This window comes from Hippopotamus amphibius, chromosome 17, assembly GCF_030028045.1.
Source record: "Hippopotamus amphibius kiboko isolate mHipAmp2 chromosome 17, mHipAmp2.hap2, whole genome shotgun sequence".
Lineage (NCBI taxonomy): Eukaryota > Metazoa > Chordata > Mammalia > Artiodactyla > Hippopotamidae > Hippopotamus > Hippopotamus amphibius.
The window spans coordinates 13,215,532-13,233,201 of NC_080202.1; the positions used below are offsets into that span (position 1 = coordinate 13,215,532).

General features: G+C 39.0%; 2 protein-coding genes across 8 annotated transcripts in view; one reads left to right on the plus strand and one right to left on the minus strand.

The window, feature by feature from the left end:
• RPA1 (replication protein A1) overlaps positions 1-12,307 on the minus strand; it is a 47,721-nt gene extending 35,414 nt beyond the window's left edge. The window contains exons 1-4 of one of the 3 annotated variants that reach the window (XM_057714013.1): positions 12,158-12,307; positions 2,375-2,425; positions 1,065-1,143; positions 297-405 (exon numbers count right to left, since the gene is read on the minus strand). In XM_057714013.1, the coding sequence (XP_057569996.1) occupies positions 297-405; positions 1,065-1,143; positions 2,375-2,425; positions 12,158-12,190 (272 nt within the window). In that variant the 5' untranslated portion in view covers positions 12,191-12,307. The remainder of the gene's footprint in view (positions 1-296; positions 406-1,064; positions 1,144-2,374; positions 2,426-12,157) is intronic. The other 2 variants (XM_057714012.1, XM_057714014.1) reach the window with 2 other exon arrangements.
• An 82-nt stretch (positions 12,308-12,389) lies between these two features.
• Positions 12,390-17,670, plus strand: part of SMYD4 (SET and MYND domain containing 4) — a 42,113-nt gene continuing 36,832 nt past the window's right edge. For 2 of the 5 annotated variants that reach the window (XR_009049877.1, XR_009049876.1), the window contains exons 1-2: positions 12,390-12,719; positions 13,595-13,740. Coding sequence is in view for 3 of the 5 variants with exons in the window: in XM_057714009.1 (XP_057569992.1) it covers positions 13,607-13,740 (134 nt within the window). In the remaining 2 variants the exon portion in view is untranslated. The remainder of the gene's footprint in view (positions 12,720-13,594; positions 13,741-17,670) is intronic. The other 3 variants (XM_057714009.1, XM_057714006.1, XM_057714007.1) reach the window with 3 other exon arrangements.

Consider the following 17,670-nt stretch of genomic DNA (forward strand, 5'->3'; position numbering starts at 1 on the left):
AAAGATACTTAAAGAGAGAATCCTAAAATCAGTGCTGCTTAAGAGATTAGAAGTAAGAGTTCTGCATTGGGCTTTAATTTCCTGCTCTGAAATTTCCAGTTTGGTTCCATATTTTTCTCCTTTTGGTGCCATGTTTTAGTTGCCTGAGTTCAGAACTCAACAGCTGTGAATTCTTAGCTGAAAGCTCACCATTGCCTTTTCAACTCCTAATTGAATTTTGGCACGCAATGAACTTCTCTGTCTAAAAATCAGTCCCATTTTACAACACAACAGAACAGAAAAAATGTACCACATACCTTCCATCTTTCAGAGTGTTCACAATAAATCGGTTAATCTGGCAGATACAGTTGCTAGACAATCGTTCTTGTTCAACGAGAGGGTTCAACTGTGTTGCCAACATGAAAGCTGAAAAGCACAGAGATTACTTTAGTCTCTAAAACATTTCAGTCATGACAATCTAAAAGCTGATCATACTTGTACCAGCAAAGAAAAACAATGCCTTAAATATGTTCCTGAAATTGAAACTACTCGGGCCCTGCATAGTGAAAGAGTAATAATTTGCTGTGCATTAAACATCTGCTGCTACTCTGAAATTAAGTATTTCTTAAAGTGCCCCAAATCATCTTTTCCATCATTCAGATTTCATGACAAAGACTAAAAAAATCTTTTCTAGGTCCTTCACCTTGTGACTAGAGATAGTAAGCATATATTCTGCAAATTCTCTCCTTTCTCTCTGTAAAGCTTCCAACACAGAAATAAAACCCCCAAAAGACAAGTATAGGACAACTAACCAATCACATTCACTAAATGTCAATATCATCCTAAGGGAAATTAATCAAAGAAAGCACAGAGCACCAGTTAGAGAAAATTAATTAAGCCAAGTGGCAGCTTTCCACTAGACCCAGTCTATTGTTAGAATGCTCTCTGCCAACTGCAATGCTGTCTTTATGAAGGCACAGCCAAGCAAATGTAGACTTCTGGAATGCTACAATGACTGCAATCAAAGTGTTGGGTGCGTTTTTATTATTTAAATACAAATTCCTAGATTTATACATCATACGTACAAGATAGAGTATGCAATCCATCACTCATAAGCAGTCGATAACGGGGTGGATTATTCCCTGTAGTAATGGGACGGATGTTCTAGAAGAGAAAACACGATTCATGAGCCAGGTTGTCTGCTCAGTCCCCAGGGGTAAGTAAATTTAAGTGGCAGGAGAATGCGTTTGCCATTAGTTCAGCACACACTGAACTGCTTGCCCATTCTCTTCACGCCTAAATTCAAGTAAAAGAAAACTGGATTTGATGATTCTCCCACCAACCTCTCTCTACTAACATTACTAAAAACAACATAGATGAGAATAAAGTAAGTTGCCAATACGCTTGTGTTCTCTCTCCCTAACTCAAATTTGATTGCAAATTAATTTAAAAAAAATACAACAAGGCGCCTAATATATGTAAGGTACTATGTAGGAAACATGATAAAAATACAAAATGGAAAAATAAAATCCTTGTCCCCAAGAGGTGGGGTGCAGACGGAGGCAGAGAGACATAGCAGAGGTATGCACATAATGGCAAGGGGCCAGAGCCAAGACACTTATTCCAGCTTGAAGGAAATCAGAGGCAGCTTTCTGAAGAAAACAAAATACGAAAACAGCCTTAAGTAATGACTGGCAGTGAGTTTAGGAGTAACAGGGACACAGACCATCAGGCTTACTGACTCAGAATCTGCAAGTATGATCCGGGATCCTGCTCCTACTGCTTTTTAAAATTCTCACTAAAATTTGAGACCTCCTTAAATGAATGATGGGGTTAATGAAGACTTTTAAGCAGACAAGCTCCTTTCAGGTAGATCTCTCCAGAGGCCATATGTGAGGCGGATCTGACCAAGACAAACCCCAGGGCAGAAAGACAACCCAGAAGGCAGTGGTAACTGTGTACAGCGCCACAGCACCCACCGACTGTGGAAAGAACAGAAAGGCAAAGCCTCAAATCTGAACCTCTGAAAGTCAAACTCTGGCTAACATAACGTTAAAAATAAAGCCTGGGGGCTTCCTAGGTGGCGCAGTGGTTGAGAATCTGCCTGCCAATGCAGGGGACATGGGTTCGATCCCTGCTCTGGGAAGATCCCACATGCCACGGAGCAACTAAGCCAGTGCACCACAATTAAAATAAAAAAATAAATAAATAAAATAAAAATTAAAAATAAATAAATAAAGCCTGGTTCCTCTCTGAGAGTTACAACATGGACTGGACTATTTTTGTGACGATGGAGAGAATTTCCTAAAGTGGACTATATGTCCTCTATCAAATGTAATTTATAATTATATGTAAGTTTAAAAAACGTTTGACATAAAAATATGCAGGTACTCACAATGACTTGGAGGATGGGTTTTATGGATGTATCCCCCTGTTGCATTATGGCCTGAAAAAGTAAAAACAGATTCTTGTGAGATGGGCACTCAAGTCCTGATTAAAACTTGACGTATATTTAATTTGGTATTTGGAATAAACCACAGATCACATTATTAAAAGACCCTCTTTGGAGCTTATTATTTGAAAATCTACTTTAAGTTTTATCACTCTGGACAAATCCTAAAATTATAAAAGTGGAATGCATACTTACCAACAAGGATACACTTACCTACACCTAAAATGCTGCCATCACATATGCACTCATTATTCGTAACAGCACATTTATTTCCCTACACTGCCCATTAATGGGGAATCAGACAAATCAGTATGGCAAATCCTTAAAACAGAATATTATGCAACCTTAAGAAGATGTTTCTATACCACCGGTTGCCTCTTTTTTAATTTAATTTTTTATTGTTTTTATTTTTTTAAGCTCTTTATTGGAATATAATTGCTCTACACGCTTGTACTAGTTTTTGAGGTACACCATAGTGAATCAGCTGTATTTATACACATATCCCCATATCCCCTCCCTCCCACCCTCCCTGTCCTGGCCCTCTAAGGCATCACCCATCATTGAGTTGATCTCCCTTTGTTATACAGCAACTTCCCACTGGCTATCTATTTTACATTCAGTAGTATATCTATGTCTATGTTACTCTCTCACTTCGTCCCAGCTTCCCCTCCCAACCCCGTGTCCTCCAGTTCATTCTCTGTATCTGCATCTTTATTCTTGGTTGCCTCTTGTGAGAGGAATCGGGTGATGGGGGACACGTGTGGGAGGCAGACCTTGCACTACATCCTCTTTTATACTTTTTGAATGTTAAACTTCATGACTCTATTAGCAATTACAAAAATAATTTCTAACAAAACCAAAATAACTATCAATCAGGCTTTTAGTTTGTTTTTAAAAAGCCATCATTTAAAGGTAACCATCAGAAAAACTAGCTAGCTAAAACTGGTTGTCTGACCTGTGCTTTTGCCCGTGCTGAAATAAGTGATACCAGACTAGCTCTTCTAACCATAAACTAAAAACTGGACAAAAACATATAAACTGTTTTCAAATACCAGACAACAGGTAGAACAAGACTGTGATCCCTGAAAGGAAAACAAATGAGGGGAGCCCTACAATCACCCTGGGTTTCTGCACAGAGGCACCTGTGGACCACAGCACAGGGAAGGGAATCCAAGGACAAAGCAGTCCTGCTGAGCACAGATCAGTTTAGGGATGTAAGGTAGCTGGACTTCCTGGATGCAGAGTACCCAAAATGATGGCGCTACACAGAGAAAGAATTTCAATAACTTATGTAGAGGTTCCCTTGAGTTTTTGGCTGAATTCTAAGTTGTGCATACCCAGAATGAGGAGCCACAGGCCAGGTAAAGATGAACTATTAGAGAACTACAAGCTGAAAATGTGTTCACCAACCTAGAAGCTCTCTGAACTTTGTTGTTTAGGGATTTTTCTGAAGGCCCGGTTACATAGGCATGATTGATTAAATCACTGGCTATTGGTGATTAGCTCGGTCTCCAGGCTTTATCCCGTGGGGTGAGCAGTAGAGCAGAAAGTTCCAACTCTTTAATCACATCGTTGGTTCCCCTGGCAATCAGGTCCCATCCTGAAGCTACCTTGGGGTCCACCAAGAGTTACCTCATTAAGCTAAACTCAGGTATGGCTGAAAGGGCCTTATTATGAGTAACAAAAAAGGCTCCTCCCATGCTCAAGAAATTCCAAGGGTTTTAGGAGTTCTGTGTACCAGAAACTGGACAAAGACTAAATATATATTTCTTATTATATTACAAGATCAGAAGGATCAAAAAAGCCTGAAAAGGCTATTAAAATGCTCCTCTCCTTTTTCTAACTACATATTTGAAGCCAGATTTCCTCTATGTAGTTCAACCAAAAAACCATATATCCGTACACTGAATGCAGAAGCTGATATGAAAATCTAGCTGTCATGTCTTCTTATCAGCCAGATATTAAAGCAACGTGCAAAAATGTAGAACAGTGTCACTTTTCTATTTGTTTTGAACTATATAACTGTTTTTCATGAAACATGTTATTTATGTTAACAGATGAGTTTATTACTATTTAAATGAATAAATATTTTTAAAATATCTCAGTTATAATTTCAAATATGGTAAGGTAGATATAAATTTCTAATATAGAAACAAAAACTTTGGCAGGGGTTCAATGATTTTTATGAGTGAAAGGTATTCTAAAATCAAAACACTTGAGAAGCACTATGTTTTGAACTGAACATCTGTGTCCTGGCCCCACCTCCCAATTTATATGATGACACTCTAACCCTCAATATGATGGTATCAGCAGATAGGGATCTTCAGAGGCAAGTAGTTTTAGATGAAGGTTGAGCCCCCATAATGAGACTGCTGTTCTCATAAAAAGAGGAAGACACACCAGAACTCACTTTCTCCACACACAAAGAAGAGGTCATGTGAGCACACAGTGAGATGGCAGCTACAAGCCAGGAAGACAGCCCTCACCCAGAACAGAATATGGGCACCTTGATCTTGGATTTCCCAGCCTCCAGAATTGTGAGAAATAAATCTGCTGTTTATATCACCTAGTCTATAGTATTCTGTTATAGTGGAATAAATCTGAATCATAAAAAATACTCAAATAATCCAAAAGTCAGGAAAAGGAAAAGTTAAAAAAAAAGAGAAGAAAGAAAAACAACAACAACAGCAAAGAAAAGATGGGACAAATAAAAAACAAGCAGCAAAACAAAAAATCTAAACCCAAACATGTAATTATATTAAGCATAAATGGTTCAAGTACTCCAATTAAATGGAAGAAATTATTGTAATGAATAGAAAGATCCAACTATTTGCTCCATATAAAAATGCACTTCAAATACAAAAAGACAGACATTAAAAATAAAATACTGGAAAAAGATGTATCATTAACAGCAGACAAAGTAGACTTCAGGATAAGGAATATTATCAGGGATAAAAAAGGACATTTCATAGTAATAATAGGGTTAATTCCTAAAGAAGACACAATGATTAATGTGTTCACCTAACAACAGAGTTTCAAAATACATGAAGGAAAAACTGACATAATGAAAAGGAGAAACAGACAAATCCACTATTATAATTGGTGGTTTCAACATTCTCTCAGTAACTGACAGGGCAAATAGATCAAAAAATGTAGAAATAAGAATACAGGAAACTTAAACTATCAACAAACTTGACCTAAAGAGATTATCTAACAACTGCAAAATACACATTCTTTAAAGTGTACCTGGAACATTTTCATCAAGACAGTCCACATACTGGGCAATAAAACAAATCTAAGTAAATGTTAAAAAGTTGAATTCATCCAGATTCTGTTATATGACTGCACTAGAATTAAACTAGAAATCAATAACAATATGATATCTAGAAAACCTCCAAATACTTGGAAGTTAAACAACAACTTTCTAAATAACCCATCTGCCAAAGGAGAAATCACAAATCAGAAAGTTATTAATAGAATGAAAATACAATCTATGTAAATTTGTGGGATGTACCTAGAGCAATTCTTAGAGGGAAAAATATAGCTTTAAATGCTCTCATTAGAGAAGAAAAAGGTCCAAAGTCAATTATGTAAGTGTCCACCATTAGGAGCCAGAAAAACAATAAATTAAACCCAAGTACACAGAAAGAAGGAAATAATAAAAGAGCAAAAATCAATGAAATAGAAAATCGATAAAACAATAGGAAAAACACAACTGAACCAAAAGCTGGTTCTTTGAAAAGATCAATAAAATTGATAAACCTCTAGCTAGTCTGGTCAAGAAAAAGAAAACATACATTCTCAATACCAGGAATGAAAAAGGCATCATTATAAATCCCATATATATATGTATACGTGCATGTGTATATACATATACACACATACACATATAATTTTATATTTACATATATAAAATGAGAGAATTTTAGGAATCTTATGAAACAATTTAGATTAAATGGATAAGTCCCTTAAAAATATAAATTATCAAAACTACATAAAAATACAGAAAATCTAGATAATTCTATAGCTATTAAAGAAATTAAATTTATAACTTAAAATATTCCAAAAGAGAAAACTCTAGGTCCAGATGGCTTTACTGGTAAATTCTACCTAACACTTAATGACAAAGACACCAAATCTTGCATAAATTATTTCAGGAGACAGAAGAGAACATTTTACAACTCATTTTATGATGTTACTTTTACTCTGATAGAAAAAACATTACAAAAAGTCATTGTGAGAAAGAAAACTACAGACCTATACATCACTGATCAATACAGATGTAAAAATCCTCAACAAAATATTAGTAAATCAAATCTAGCACTACACAAAATGGATATATGTTGTAACCATGTGAGGTTTATTCCAAGAAGACAAGGTTTACTCAACATTCAAAAATCTATTAGCGTAGTTTGTCACATTAACAGAATAAAGAAGAAAAACCACAATCATCTCAACAGATGCAGAAAAAGCATTTGACAAAATTCAACATTCATTCATTATAAAAAGTCTCAGCAAATTAGGAATAGAAGGGAGGGTTAAACTGGTAGCAGGCATCTACCAAAAAATCTAATTACCAATCACACTTAATGGCAAAAGACTGAATGATTTCCCTTAAGATCAGGAACAAGGCAAGGATATAGCTCTCATCACTTTTATTCAATACGGCAGTAGAGCTCCCAACTAATGCAATAAGGCAAGAAAAAGAAATAAAGGCATACAGATAGAAAAGTAAATAATAAAACTGTCTTCATGTACAGATATGATCATGTATATAGAAAATCCTAAGGAATCTACAAAAAACTACCATGTCAATTTACCAGCTTTGCAGGATACAAAGTTAATATGCAATAATCAACTGTATTTGTATATACTGCAATAAACAACTGAAAAATGAAAATTTTAAAATACCATTAAAAAAAACCTAAGTCTAACAACACATATGCAAGACTTGCATACTGAAAACTACAAAACACTAAGAGAAATTAAAGAAAACCTAAATAAATAAATGAGATATATCATGTTCATGGCTTGAAAGATTCAACGTCTGTAAGAAGTCAACTAATCCCAAATTGATCTATAAATGCAATGTACTATCAATCAAAATTCCATCAGGCTTATTAGAAGTTGACAAGATGATTCTAAAATATATATGAAAATATAGAGAAGCTAGATTCAGTAAAACAATTTTGAAAAAGAATGAAACTGGAGAATTTACACTGCCCAAGATTTACTATATAACTACAGTTATGAAGACAATGTGGTATTGGTGTAAGTACTGACATACAGAGCAATGGCGGAATAGGCATTCCAGAGATAGACATATATTAATATAAAAATTTTATCAAAGGTGACAACACAACTCAACGGAACATTATAGTCTTTATAACAGTCTTTAATGGGGCTGAAACAACTGAATATCTTCATGGGAAAAAATGATCTATACACCATACATAAACTTGAAATGGACTATAGACCTGAATACAAACTAAAACTATAAAACTTCTAGAAGAAAACACAGGACAAAAGATTTGTGACCTTGCGGGAAACAAAGATTTGGGGGGACACAAAAACACAATCCAGAAAAGGAAAAAAACAACTGAACATCAAAATTTAAAACTGCTCTTTCAAAAAAAAAAACACCATTAAAAGAATGAAAAAGCAAGCCTCAGACTGGAAGAAAATATATGTAATGCTTTTATCTAACAAAAGACATGTCCAGATTAAATAAAGAATTCTTACAACTAACTAATAAGGACACATCTCAATTTTTTAAAGAGGCAAAAGATATGAACAGACACTTCACAAAAGACATACAAACAGCCAAAAAGCACATGAAAAGATGCTCAGGATCATTAGTTATCAGGGAAATACAAATTAAAATCACAGTGAGATACCACTACACATTGACTAGACCAGGTAAACTGAAAAAGATGGACAAAACTAAGTGTTGGTGAGGATACGAAGCAACCAGAATTCTCATAACTACTTTGGAAACAGTTTGGCAATTTCTTATAAAGTTAAATGTTCAGTTAGCACATGACCCAGCAATTGTACTCCCAGGTATTTATCTCAGGGGAATTAAAATATATTTCCATAAGAAGACTTGTACATAAAAGTTCATAACATCTTCATGCATAATAGCCAAAAAGTGAAAATAACCCAAATGTTCAACAGGTAAACAAACACGTTGCATTTATTCATACCATGGACTACTACTGGGCAATAAAAAGGTGCAAACTACTGAAACAACATGCATAAATCTCAAAAATTATTTTGCTAAAAGAAAGAAGCCAGACACAAAAGGGCACATATTATTTGATTCCATTTATACGAAGTTTTAGAACAGTCAAAACTAATCTATAGTCATAGAAACCAGAACTCAGAACAGTGGTTGCCTACAGCCACCTAGGGCAGGGGATGGAGAAGGAGAAGATTGAGGTGGTGTATACATTTGTCAAAACTCATCAAACTGCATATAGTTTGTAAACAACATGCATTATAGTTATTATACATAAATAAAATTGAACTTCAGTAAAGGTGATTTTTCTTTTTTTTAAAGTAGCTGTTTCCGGGGAACAGAAATGGGGGAAGGGGTGGGTCAGTAATTTCATGAAGCACCTTTTTGTTTCATTTGACTCTAAAACCAAATGTATGTATTACTTTATTATTCTTTTTAATTTATTTGTATCATAAATAGTGAATATAGTAAGACTTACTCTTCTGGGACATATAACATGATATATACATTTAAGACAGAATTGACTTAAATTTTCCAAATTAACATTGCTAATAAAAATACAAAGCAACAGTGGTGATCATTTTGTAATACACAGAAATATTGAGTCACTATATAGTGCACCAGGAACTAACACAGTATTGTAGGCCAATTATAGTTCAAAAACAACTAATGAACAAACTCATAGAAAAAAAGAGATCAGACTTGTGTTACCAGAGGTAGGAAGTACAGGGAGGAAGAACTGGACAAACGTGGTCAAAAGGTACAAACGTCCAGTTATAAGATAAATAAGTACCAGGGATGTAATGTACAACATGGTTAATATAACTAACAATGCTATATATGAAATATAATTAACAATGTTATATGTGAAAGTTATTAAGAGAGTAAATCCTAACAGTTCTCATCACAAGGAAAAAAACACTTCTTTCTATTTTCTATCTATATGAGGTGATGGATGTTCACTAAATTTACTGTAATAATTGTTTCATGAGGTAAGTCAAATCAGTATGCTGTACACCTTAAACTTACACAGTGCTGTATGTCAATTACACCTCAATAAAATTGTAAAGAAAAAATACCAAGCACCAGAACGTGATGGTCAAGAGCACCTGTGCAAATTCTCTCCTCATGCACAAACTACTTAGCTTCTCTGCACTTTAATTTCTTCCTCTGTAAGATGGGGTTAATTATAAAAATCTACAGCACAGGGTTACTGTAAGTACTGACTATAATAAAGTATCTGGCACATTGGAAATGATCACTGATAGTTCTTTCCCTTTCTCTGTATTACCTAATTACCCAAGATACAAATGCTATCAGTCCTATTTACCACAATAGTTCCACGCATACTCTCTTATTTTATGTTAGCCTCTACTATTTGAGTGTTAGTTGCTTATCCTCTGAGGGGTCTATGTCTTTTGAACTAAAATATTACTTGCTTTAGCTGATAAACAAACTTGATAAAGGTTCTCTACACTCCATCGCCACAAACACACACACACAAATTTTCTTCATCATTTATGAACAAAACCTAAGTAATACTTGGCCTAACAATGGAAACAGCTTTCCAAAATTTTGAATATAGCCAAAATTAACTCATCAAATTGTTTAAATAATACCATGGTCACTCTTTTTCAAAGGTGAAGAATAATTCCTAATTTGTCTCAAAGATGCAGGGTAGCAGCTACAAAGTAAACAAGGACTACAACTTGCAATCACTTCTCAGGGTTAATTCTTTCTAATTTATTAAAATATTCACTCGATTCTGCCAACTGTTCTTCCCCATCCATCTCTGTCCCTTTCTTTTCACTGCCTCACACGCAATTAGCAAACATTTATTGGGCACCTAAAACTTGCCAGCACTGCTTCAGGTATTGGGGAGACTATGTTGAGAAAAAAAAAAACCAGACATAATTTCAGGCCTCAAAGAATTTACAATCCAGTGGGGGGGGAGATACAAAGTAACTGATATCAATCAAGTAAACAACATATAAATGTAAAATCACATCTGTGATTATTAATAATAGGTAAAATATAATGAGCATTTATTACATATCAGGCATGGACTAAGCACTTTAATAGCTCACTTAATCCTCCCACTAACCTTAGGCAATAGGTACTAGGTACGATTAGCCTCATTTGACAGAAGAGGAAACGCAAGAGTTTAATATCGTGAACAAACAGGAATTAGGGGCTGAAAATAAAGGGATTTAGCCTAGCCAGGGGAGTCAAGGAAGGGTTCTCTGATGAAGTAACTAAGCAGAGACTTGAAAATTACGATAGCCGGCAAGAGGAGAATGAAGAACCACCCAGGCAGTAAGCACAGGTTAAAGAATGTTCAAAGACCCTGTGCAAGGCAGGAGTATAAAATATACCCAGATTTTTGTTTAAGTTTAAAAAAAAAAAAAGGCTGGAAAGGAGGAAAGAACAGGTGAGAATATGCTATGATGGGAATGGCAGAAGGAGGGTTCGGCTGGGTAGAAGTGAGAAGGCCAGGCAGAAACAACGGTGCCAGTGTGGATGGAGAGAAGTAGATGGATTTAGGAGATATATGCAAAGGTAAAACACACCAGACTTGGGGAAAGACTGGACACCAGGGTGATGGAGTTTGTAGGAAGAATGATTCCACAAATTCTGGATGGTACAACTTAATGAATAATGGTGACACCCATCCAGACAGGGTACAGTAGAGGCCCAAATTTAGAAATTGAATGGATTTGCTTTGGGACATCTTGAATTTAAAATGTTTCTGAGATATGAAGTACGCAGATGATAGAGGTTTGTCTTTCAGAGTAAAGGTGGCTCCGGACACAGACACTGGCGCGCAATTGACGTATAGATGGTTACTTGATGGTCTCGGGAGAACAGGGCCTAGGGCAGAGCCTTGAGTCAACAAAGATTTACAGAGGGATCTGCAAAGAAGACGGGGAAAGACAGGCCAAGCTGAGCCACAGAAACCAAAAGAAAACGGTGTTACCAAAAGAATGCGAGGCTCAACAGTCAAACGCTGCTAAGAACTCTGGTAAACTTAAATCTCAAGTGTCTGTTGGGTTTAACGACCTGGGGGCACTGCTGACTTCAGCCAGGGTTACTTCTATAGGAATCAGGGCAGCGACTGATTGGAGACGGTTGAAGGGTTAATGGGAGGCGAGGAAAAGAAAAAAACTTCAAACTGACAACTCTGGAAAAGTCTGGCTGCAGATGGGGGGGAGGGGAGGAGAACGAGAGTGGCTGCGCGGAAGAGATGGGCGAGAATCAACAGTTTATTTTGTTTCATCTCCTTAAGCAGAAGAAATGTGATTTTTTTTTTTTTAAGACGATGGGAAAAAGGCTTTGAGGAATGATGATTCTAGGGAGTCATCCGGCGGTTCCTCCCCGGCCCCCGCTATCTCCTCCTCCCGCGTTCTCTCCCCCTCCTCCACCCCGCACAGCCCCAGGGCCCACAGCCACCCCGGCCCGCACCCGGCCCGCAGGCAGTGCCTCACCGCAATGGCCCCCTCGCTCAGGTGGCCCACCATGGTTCCGCCGCCACAACTCGCGCGCTCCGGCTCCCCCCGCAGTGCTGGCTTTGCTCCCGGGGACCCGCGCGCTCCAAAGCGATTGGCTCGGGGAGCTGCGTGGACCGCCCCCGCCTCCGACGTGCTCACGGCATGGGGGCGGGTCTAGGGGCCGAGGCGTCACCGCATTGGCCGAGGCGAGACGGGCGGCCCACGTGACCCACCGGAGCCCAGGTCCCGGGCCTAGTCTCGGGGTGGCGGGGCCGACGCGGGGCGCGCGAAGCGTGACGCGCGAGGCGTGCAGCGGACGCGGCGAAGGGCGCGGGGTGGAGTCGTTCCGGAAGCTTTCCGAGCAGGCTCTCGAAAACGTACCCCCTCGGCCTTTGGCGGGCAGAGGCTGATCTGGTAGCTCAGAGGCGTGATAGAGCTGTTCCCTGGTAACTCTTCTACTAAATGTAGTCAGAACAGTGACTTGCTTCCTTCAGCATCCCAGAGCTCAGCTCCCGCAGGTGCCAGACCCTGAGCTTGGCACGTTGGGAGATCTCTCAAGGTAAATCAGACCTGGTCCCTACCCTCAAAGGGGAGCACAGTCTGTCGAGGAAGTTTCTGCTATGAGTAGCCCTAACTCAAGGTAGACGTGGTTTGGGCCCCAGGAGAGACACAAAATGCACTGCTGTCACAGGTGGAAAAATCAGGGACGTTCTTCCCCGGAGGAGGTACCATTTGAACTGAGTCTTGAAGGATGTGTGGAAAGTTACCAGGTGGACTCCAAGTGAGGGTAGAGAGAATGAATAGCCTTTGCAAAAACTAGGGGGATGAATACCCTGGCAAGCTGGAGATGGCTTTGAGTAGCTAGGCTAGTAGGGTACAGAGAAGGAAATGAGACTTGAGCATTAGAAAGTAAGTCAAGAGTCAGATAATGAAGGGTTTGTACTGGGCTTCCTCAAATGCTAGGAGGAGCATTGATGGATTAAAGGTGGAGGACTGCCATCTGTCTCAATGTGGAGGATGGGTTGAATATGGAATGGGGAAGTGGGGGGGTCAGAGGGTGTGGGTGTGGAGACTAGTTATGACACTCCAGAAGGAATGCCGCACAGGAACTGGTACAGGCTTGCACTAAAGGAGTGACCTGGGAGTTGAAAAGAAAAAACTGAACTGTGTAAGAGAGCCGATTCATCATTGTGTAACGATTACCTAGTATGATGCCTGGAACAAAGTCAGCTTTCAATAAGTATTTCTGAATGAAGGGATGTTGAGTGAGTTGGTGTGAGAGACAATAGGTCCTTCCTCTGTATGTAAACAACTATAGGAAGAGACCGCAAGAATCGATTTTGTTGCTTCATGCTTGCTTGAATGTAGTCTTGATTTTCTAGAATTGTGCATTTGTAGACATTTGAATTCCTTATTTTCTTACTCATTTTTTAGATCTAAAGTAGCATGGATCTGCCAGTGGATGAGTGGAAGTCATACGTACTTCAGAAGTGGTCTTTGCTTCCCAAGTCCACTCAGGTCACGATTTCTACAGCAGAGGCTTTGAGCGATATCTTTCTTCACTCATCTTCGCTTCTTCAGTAAGTGAATGGAAGCCTTCACCAGGGAAATTTTGATCTGGAAAATGTTCTCTTTTGTGATTTGCTTTCCAATTATATCTCTTTTTGATGGAAGAATTAAGTTCAGATATTTATATTTTGGGGCATTTAACAGTTCTTAGTGTTTCCACAGTTCTTTTTAACCTACTTATAGAACAGGTAGGGATGCTATTTAGCTTTTTTGGTGTCAGTATTATGTTTCAATAATCAGTGCCTTGCTGTCGCCACTAGGCTATGCATCTTGCCATATCCCAGAGGATATAGTGGAGATTTACTAGCTGCACATAGAAATTCATAAATGCTCATATTTGGAAGGAGCCGTAGAGGTCATATACAGTCTAATCCCAGTAGTTTGCAAACACTCTTGACTGCACTCTTCAATAAGAAATATATTTTACACCACAACCTAGTACACACATACGTATGTAAAAAACTGAAACAAGGGACTTCCCTGGTAGTCCAGTGGTTAAGACTCTGCACTTCTGCTATAGGGGGCATGGGTTTGATCCCTGGTCGGGGAACTAAGATCCTGCATGTCATGCGGTGCAGCCAAAAATATAAAAATAATAAAAATAAAAACTAAATAAATAAAAAACTGAAACAGGAGTTTCCCAAACTTCATTCAGTGAATTTTTTTTTTTTATAAATTTATTTATTTATTTTTTTATTTTATTGGCTGCGTTGGGTCTTTTTTGCTGTGTGCGGGCTCTTTTAGTTGCGGTGAGTGGGGGCTACTCTTCATTGTGGTGCTCGGGCTCCTCATTGCCGTGGCTTCTCTTGTTGCAGAGGACAAGCTATAGGCGCATGGGCTTCAATAGTTGCAGCACATGGGCTCAATAGTTGTGGCTCACAGGCTCTAAAGCACAGGCTCAATAGTTGTGGCTCATGGGCTTAGTTGCTCCTCGGCTTGTGGGATCTTCCTGGAGCAGGGATCGAACCCGTGTCCCCTGCATTGGCAGGCAGATTCTTAACCACTGTGCCACCTAGGAAGCCCCATTCAGTGAATTTTTATTGAACATCTGTTTTGTACCAGCCACTGTGCTAGGTGCTTAGTAAACAAAAATACGTCATTTAAAAAACTCGACTAAGATCCTTACCTTTGAGGAGGTTAATTCTAGCAAGGAGGGACAGACAATAAACATCATAAATAAGTAAAATATATAATATGTTAAAGATGATAAGTACAGTAGAAAAGAGGAAAAATTGAACAGGGTAGGGGCACTACGCAGTGCTGGGAGCGAGAGTACAGGTTGTAATATTAAGTAGTGTAGTCAGATAGGCCTCATTGAAAGAGTGAAAGTGGAGCAAAGTCTTGGAGATACGGGAGTCAACAAAGTAGATATCTGAGAGAAGAGCGTTCTGGGCAGAGGTCCTCAGGTGGGAGAGTGTCTGGCGTGTGTAAGCAACAGCAGGTTGGATGAACAGCTAGTGGTGGCTGAACAGGGTGAGCAGATAGAAAGTAGTAGCAAATACCATCAGAGAGGCAATGGGACATGCAGGGGAGCTGGGAAAGAGCAGGTGGTACAAACCGCATTGGTCCTTTTTTAGTGCCTTATCCTTTTGCTTTGAGTAGGAAGTGTTAGCAGGGCGTGGTAGGCCCCGCTCCCCGCCACCACATTCTTGTCCCCTGGTTATTCAATCTAACATTAACCCAAGCACTGCTGGAGAGGGATTTGGCTGATGTAATGAAAGTCCCAAGCCAGCTGACTCTGAGATATAATTACTGGGTGGGCATAGCCCAATCAGGTGAAACCTTTAAAAGCAGTGAGTTTTTCGCAGCTGGTAGCAGAATGGGGTAATCAGAGAGATTCAAAGCATGAAATCTGAATGTGCTTTGGCTGGCTTTGAAGATGCAGCCACATGACACATGACAGGGAATGCGGGCAGCTTCTAGAAGCTGAGAGTGCTTCCTGGCTAACAGCCAGCAAGGAAATGGGGACCTCAGACCTGCAGTTGCAAGGAACTGGCTTCTGTCAACATCCTGCATGAGTTTCGACACAGATTCTTTCCCAGACCCTCTATGTATGAGGTCACCTTGATTTCAGCCTTGTGAGACCCTAAGCAGAGAGCCCAGGCAAGCCCACCTGGACTTCTGATCTACAGAACTGTGAGGATAATAAATGAGTATTATTTTAATCTGCTGAATTTGTGGTAATTGTTGCACAACTATCGAAAACTAATTCACAGGGTTTTGAGATAAGAGTGATGTGATCTGATTATATTTTAAAGCAGATGTCAGCAAACAACAACCCACAGGGTAAGTCCATCCCACTGCCCATTTTTGTGTGGCCATCAGCTAAGAATGGTTTTTACAGATAAACATTTGTAATCAATTTGATGATATGGGAACATTGCTAAACATCCAGTTTAGCAAGATGGTATCCATTTAAAATTTTCTTTTTCGTTTTTATCATTAGTAGACCTGTGTCACAAAAGAAGTTGTACTCAATTATTATATTTTGAATTTTGTCTATAAAAAGTTTTAAAAAGCATGTTTTTACTTTTGTTGTATAAGTACCTATGTAACAGCCTTGATTTTACCTCTTGGCCCACGTAGGCTAAATGTTTACTCTCTGACTTTATATAGAAAGTTTGCTGATCCCTGTTTTAAAGGATTGCCCTGACCACTGCGTTGAGGGTAGACTATAGGAGGAGCAAGAGTGGAAATAAAGAGACTTGTTGGGAGGCTATTGCTTTAATCCAAGTGAGAGAGGAGGTAATGGTAATTTGGACCAGGGTGGTAGTAGTGGGGATGGTGAGAAGTGGTTGGATTCTGATGGTGTACTTAATAGCATTTCCTGACAGATGGGATATAGTGTGTTAGAGAATAAGAGAAGTGAAAAGTGACTCTAGGGATGTAGACGATAGAAGGGTGAAATTACCATCACCTGGGAAAACTGCAGGTGGCGCCATCTTGGGAAGGAAGTTTAGGGGTTCATATTTCAGTTGGAAATGTCTAGTAGACATCCAAGTGGGGATGTCTAAATGAGCATGGAGTTTATGAGGCCTGGGCTAGAGATATAAATTACATGGGAATTACTACATGGCATTTTGAGCCACGAGGCTGGAAAATTTCACCAGGGAAGAAAGTGTAGATGCTTACTACATGTGATGTACTTTTTGATATTGTCCCTTCTATTGATCTCATTTGTAAAGTACTAATCAGGGGCTTCCTAGGTGGCGCAGTGGTTAAGAATCCACCTGCCAATGCAGGGGACACGGGTTCGATCCCTGCTCCAGGAAGATCCCACATGCCACAGAGCAACTAAGCCCGTGCGCCACAACTATCGAGCCTGCGCTTTAGAGCCCGTGAGCCACAACTATTGAGCCCCTGTGCTGCAACTACTGAAGCCCACGCGCTTAGAGCCTGTTCTCCGCAACAAGAGAAGCCATGGCAATGAGGAGCCTGCGCACCACAAAGAAGAGTAGCTCCCACTCACCACAACCAAAGAAAGCCCACACACAGCAAAAAAAGACCCAACACAGCCAATAAAATAAATAAATAAATAAATTTATTATAAATAAAATAAAGTACTAATCAGGACCCACTAAACTGATTTCATGACCTACTGAGTCATGACCTGCAGTTTGAAAAATAGTGTTAAAACTCTACAGGATCTGTGGGTTCCCTTTACAGAATTTCCAAAAACTATGGAGAACTGCCGATGAAAACTTTGGATAATAAAGTTTTCCCAAGATAAGTTGATATAGCTTGCTAACAATAAAAAGGAATATCCATAAGAATCCAAATTTGAAGTTTTGGAGCACTGAAAGGAATATAAATCAAAGAAGAGGATTTGCCTACTTGTTTAATGTTGGAGTTCCTCAAGACTCCAGCCTAGACCCTCTTTCCTTTTCACTCTGTATTCTCAACCCATTCAGCCTCATTCACACCCATGACATCAGTTAACC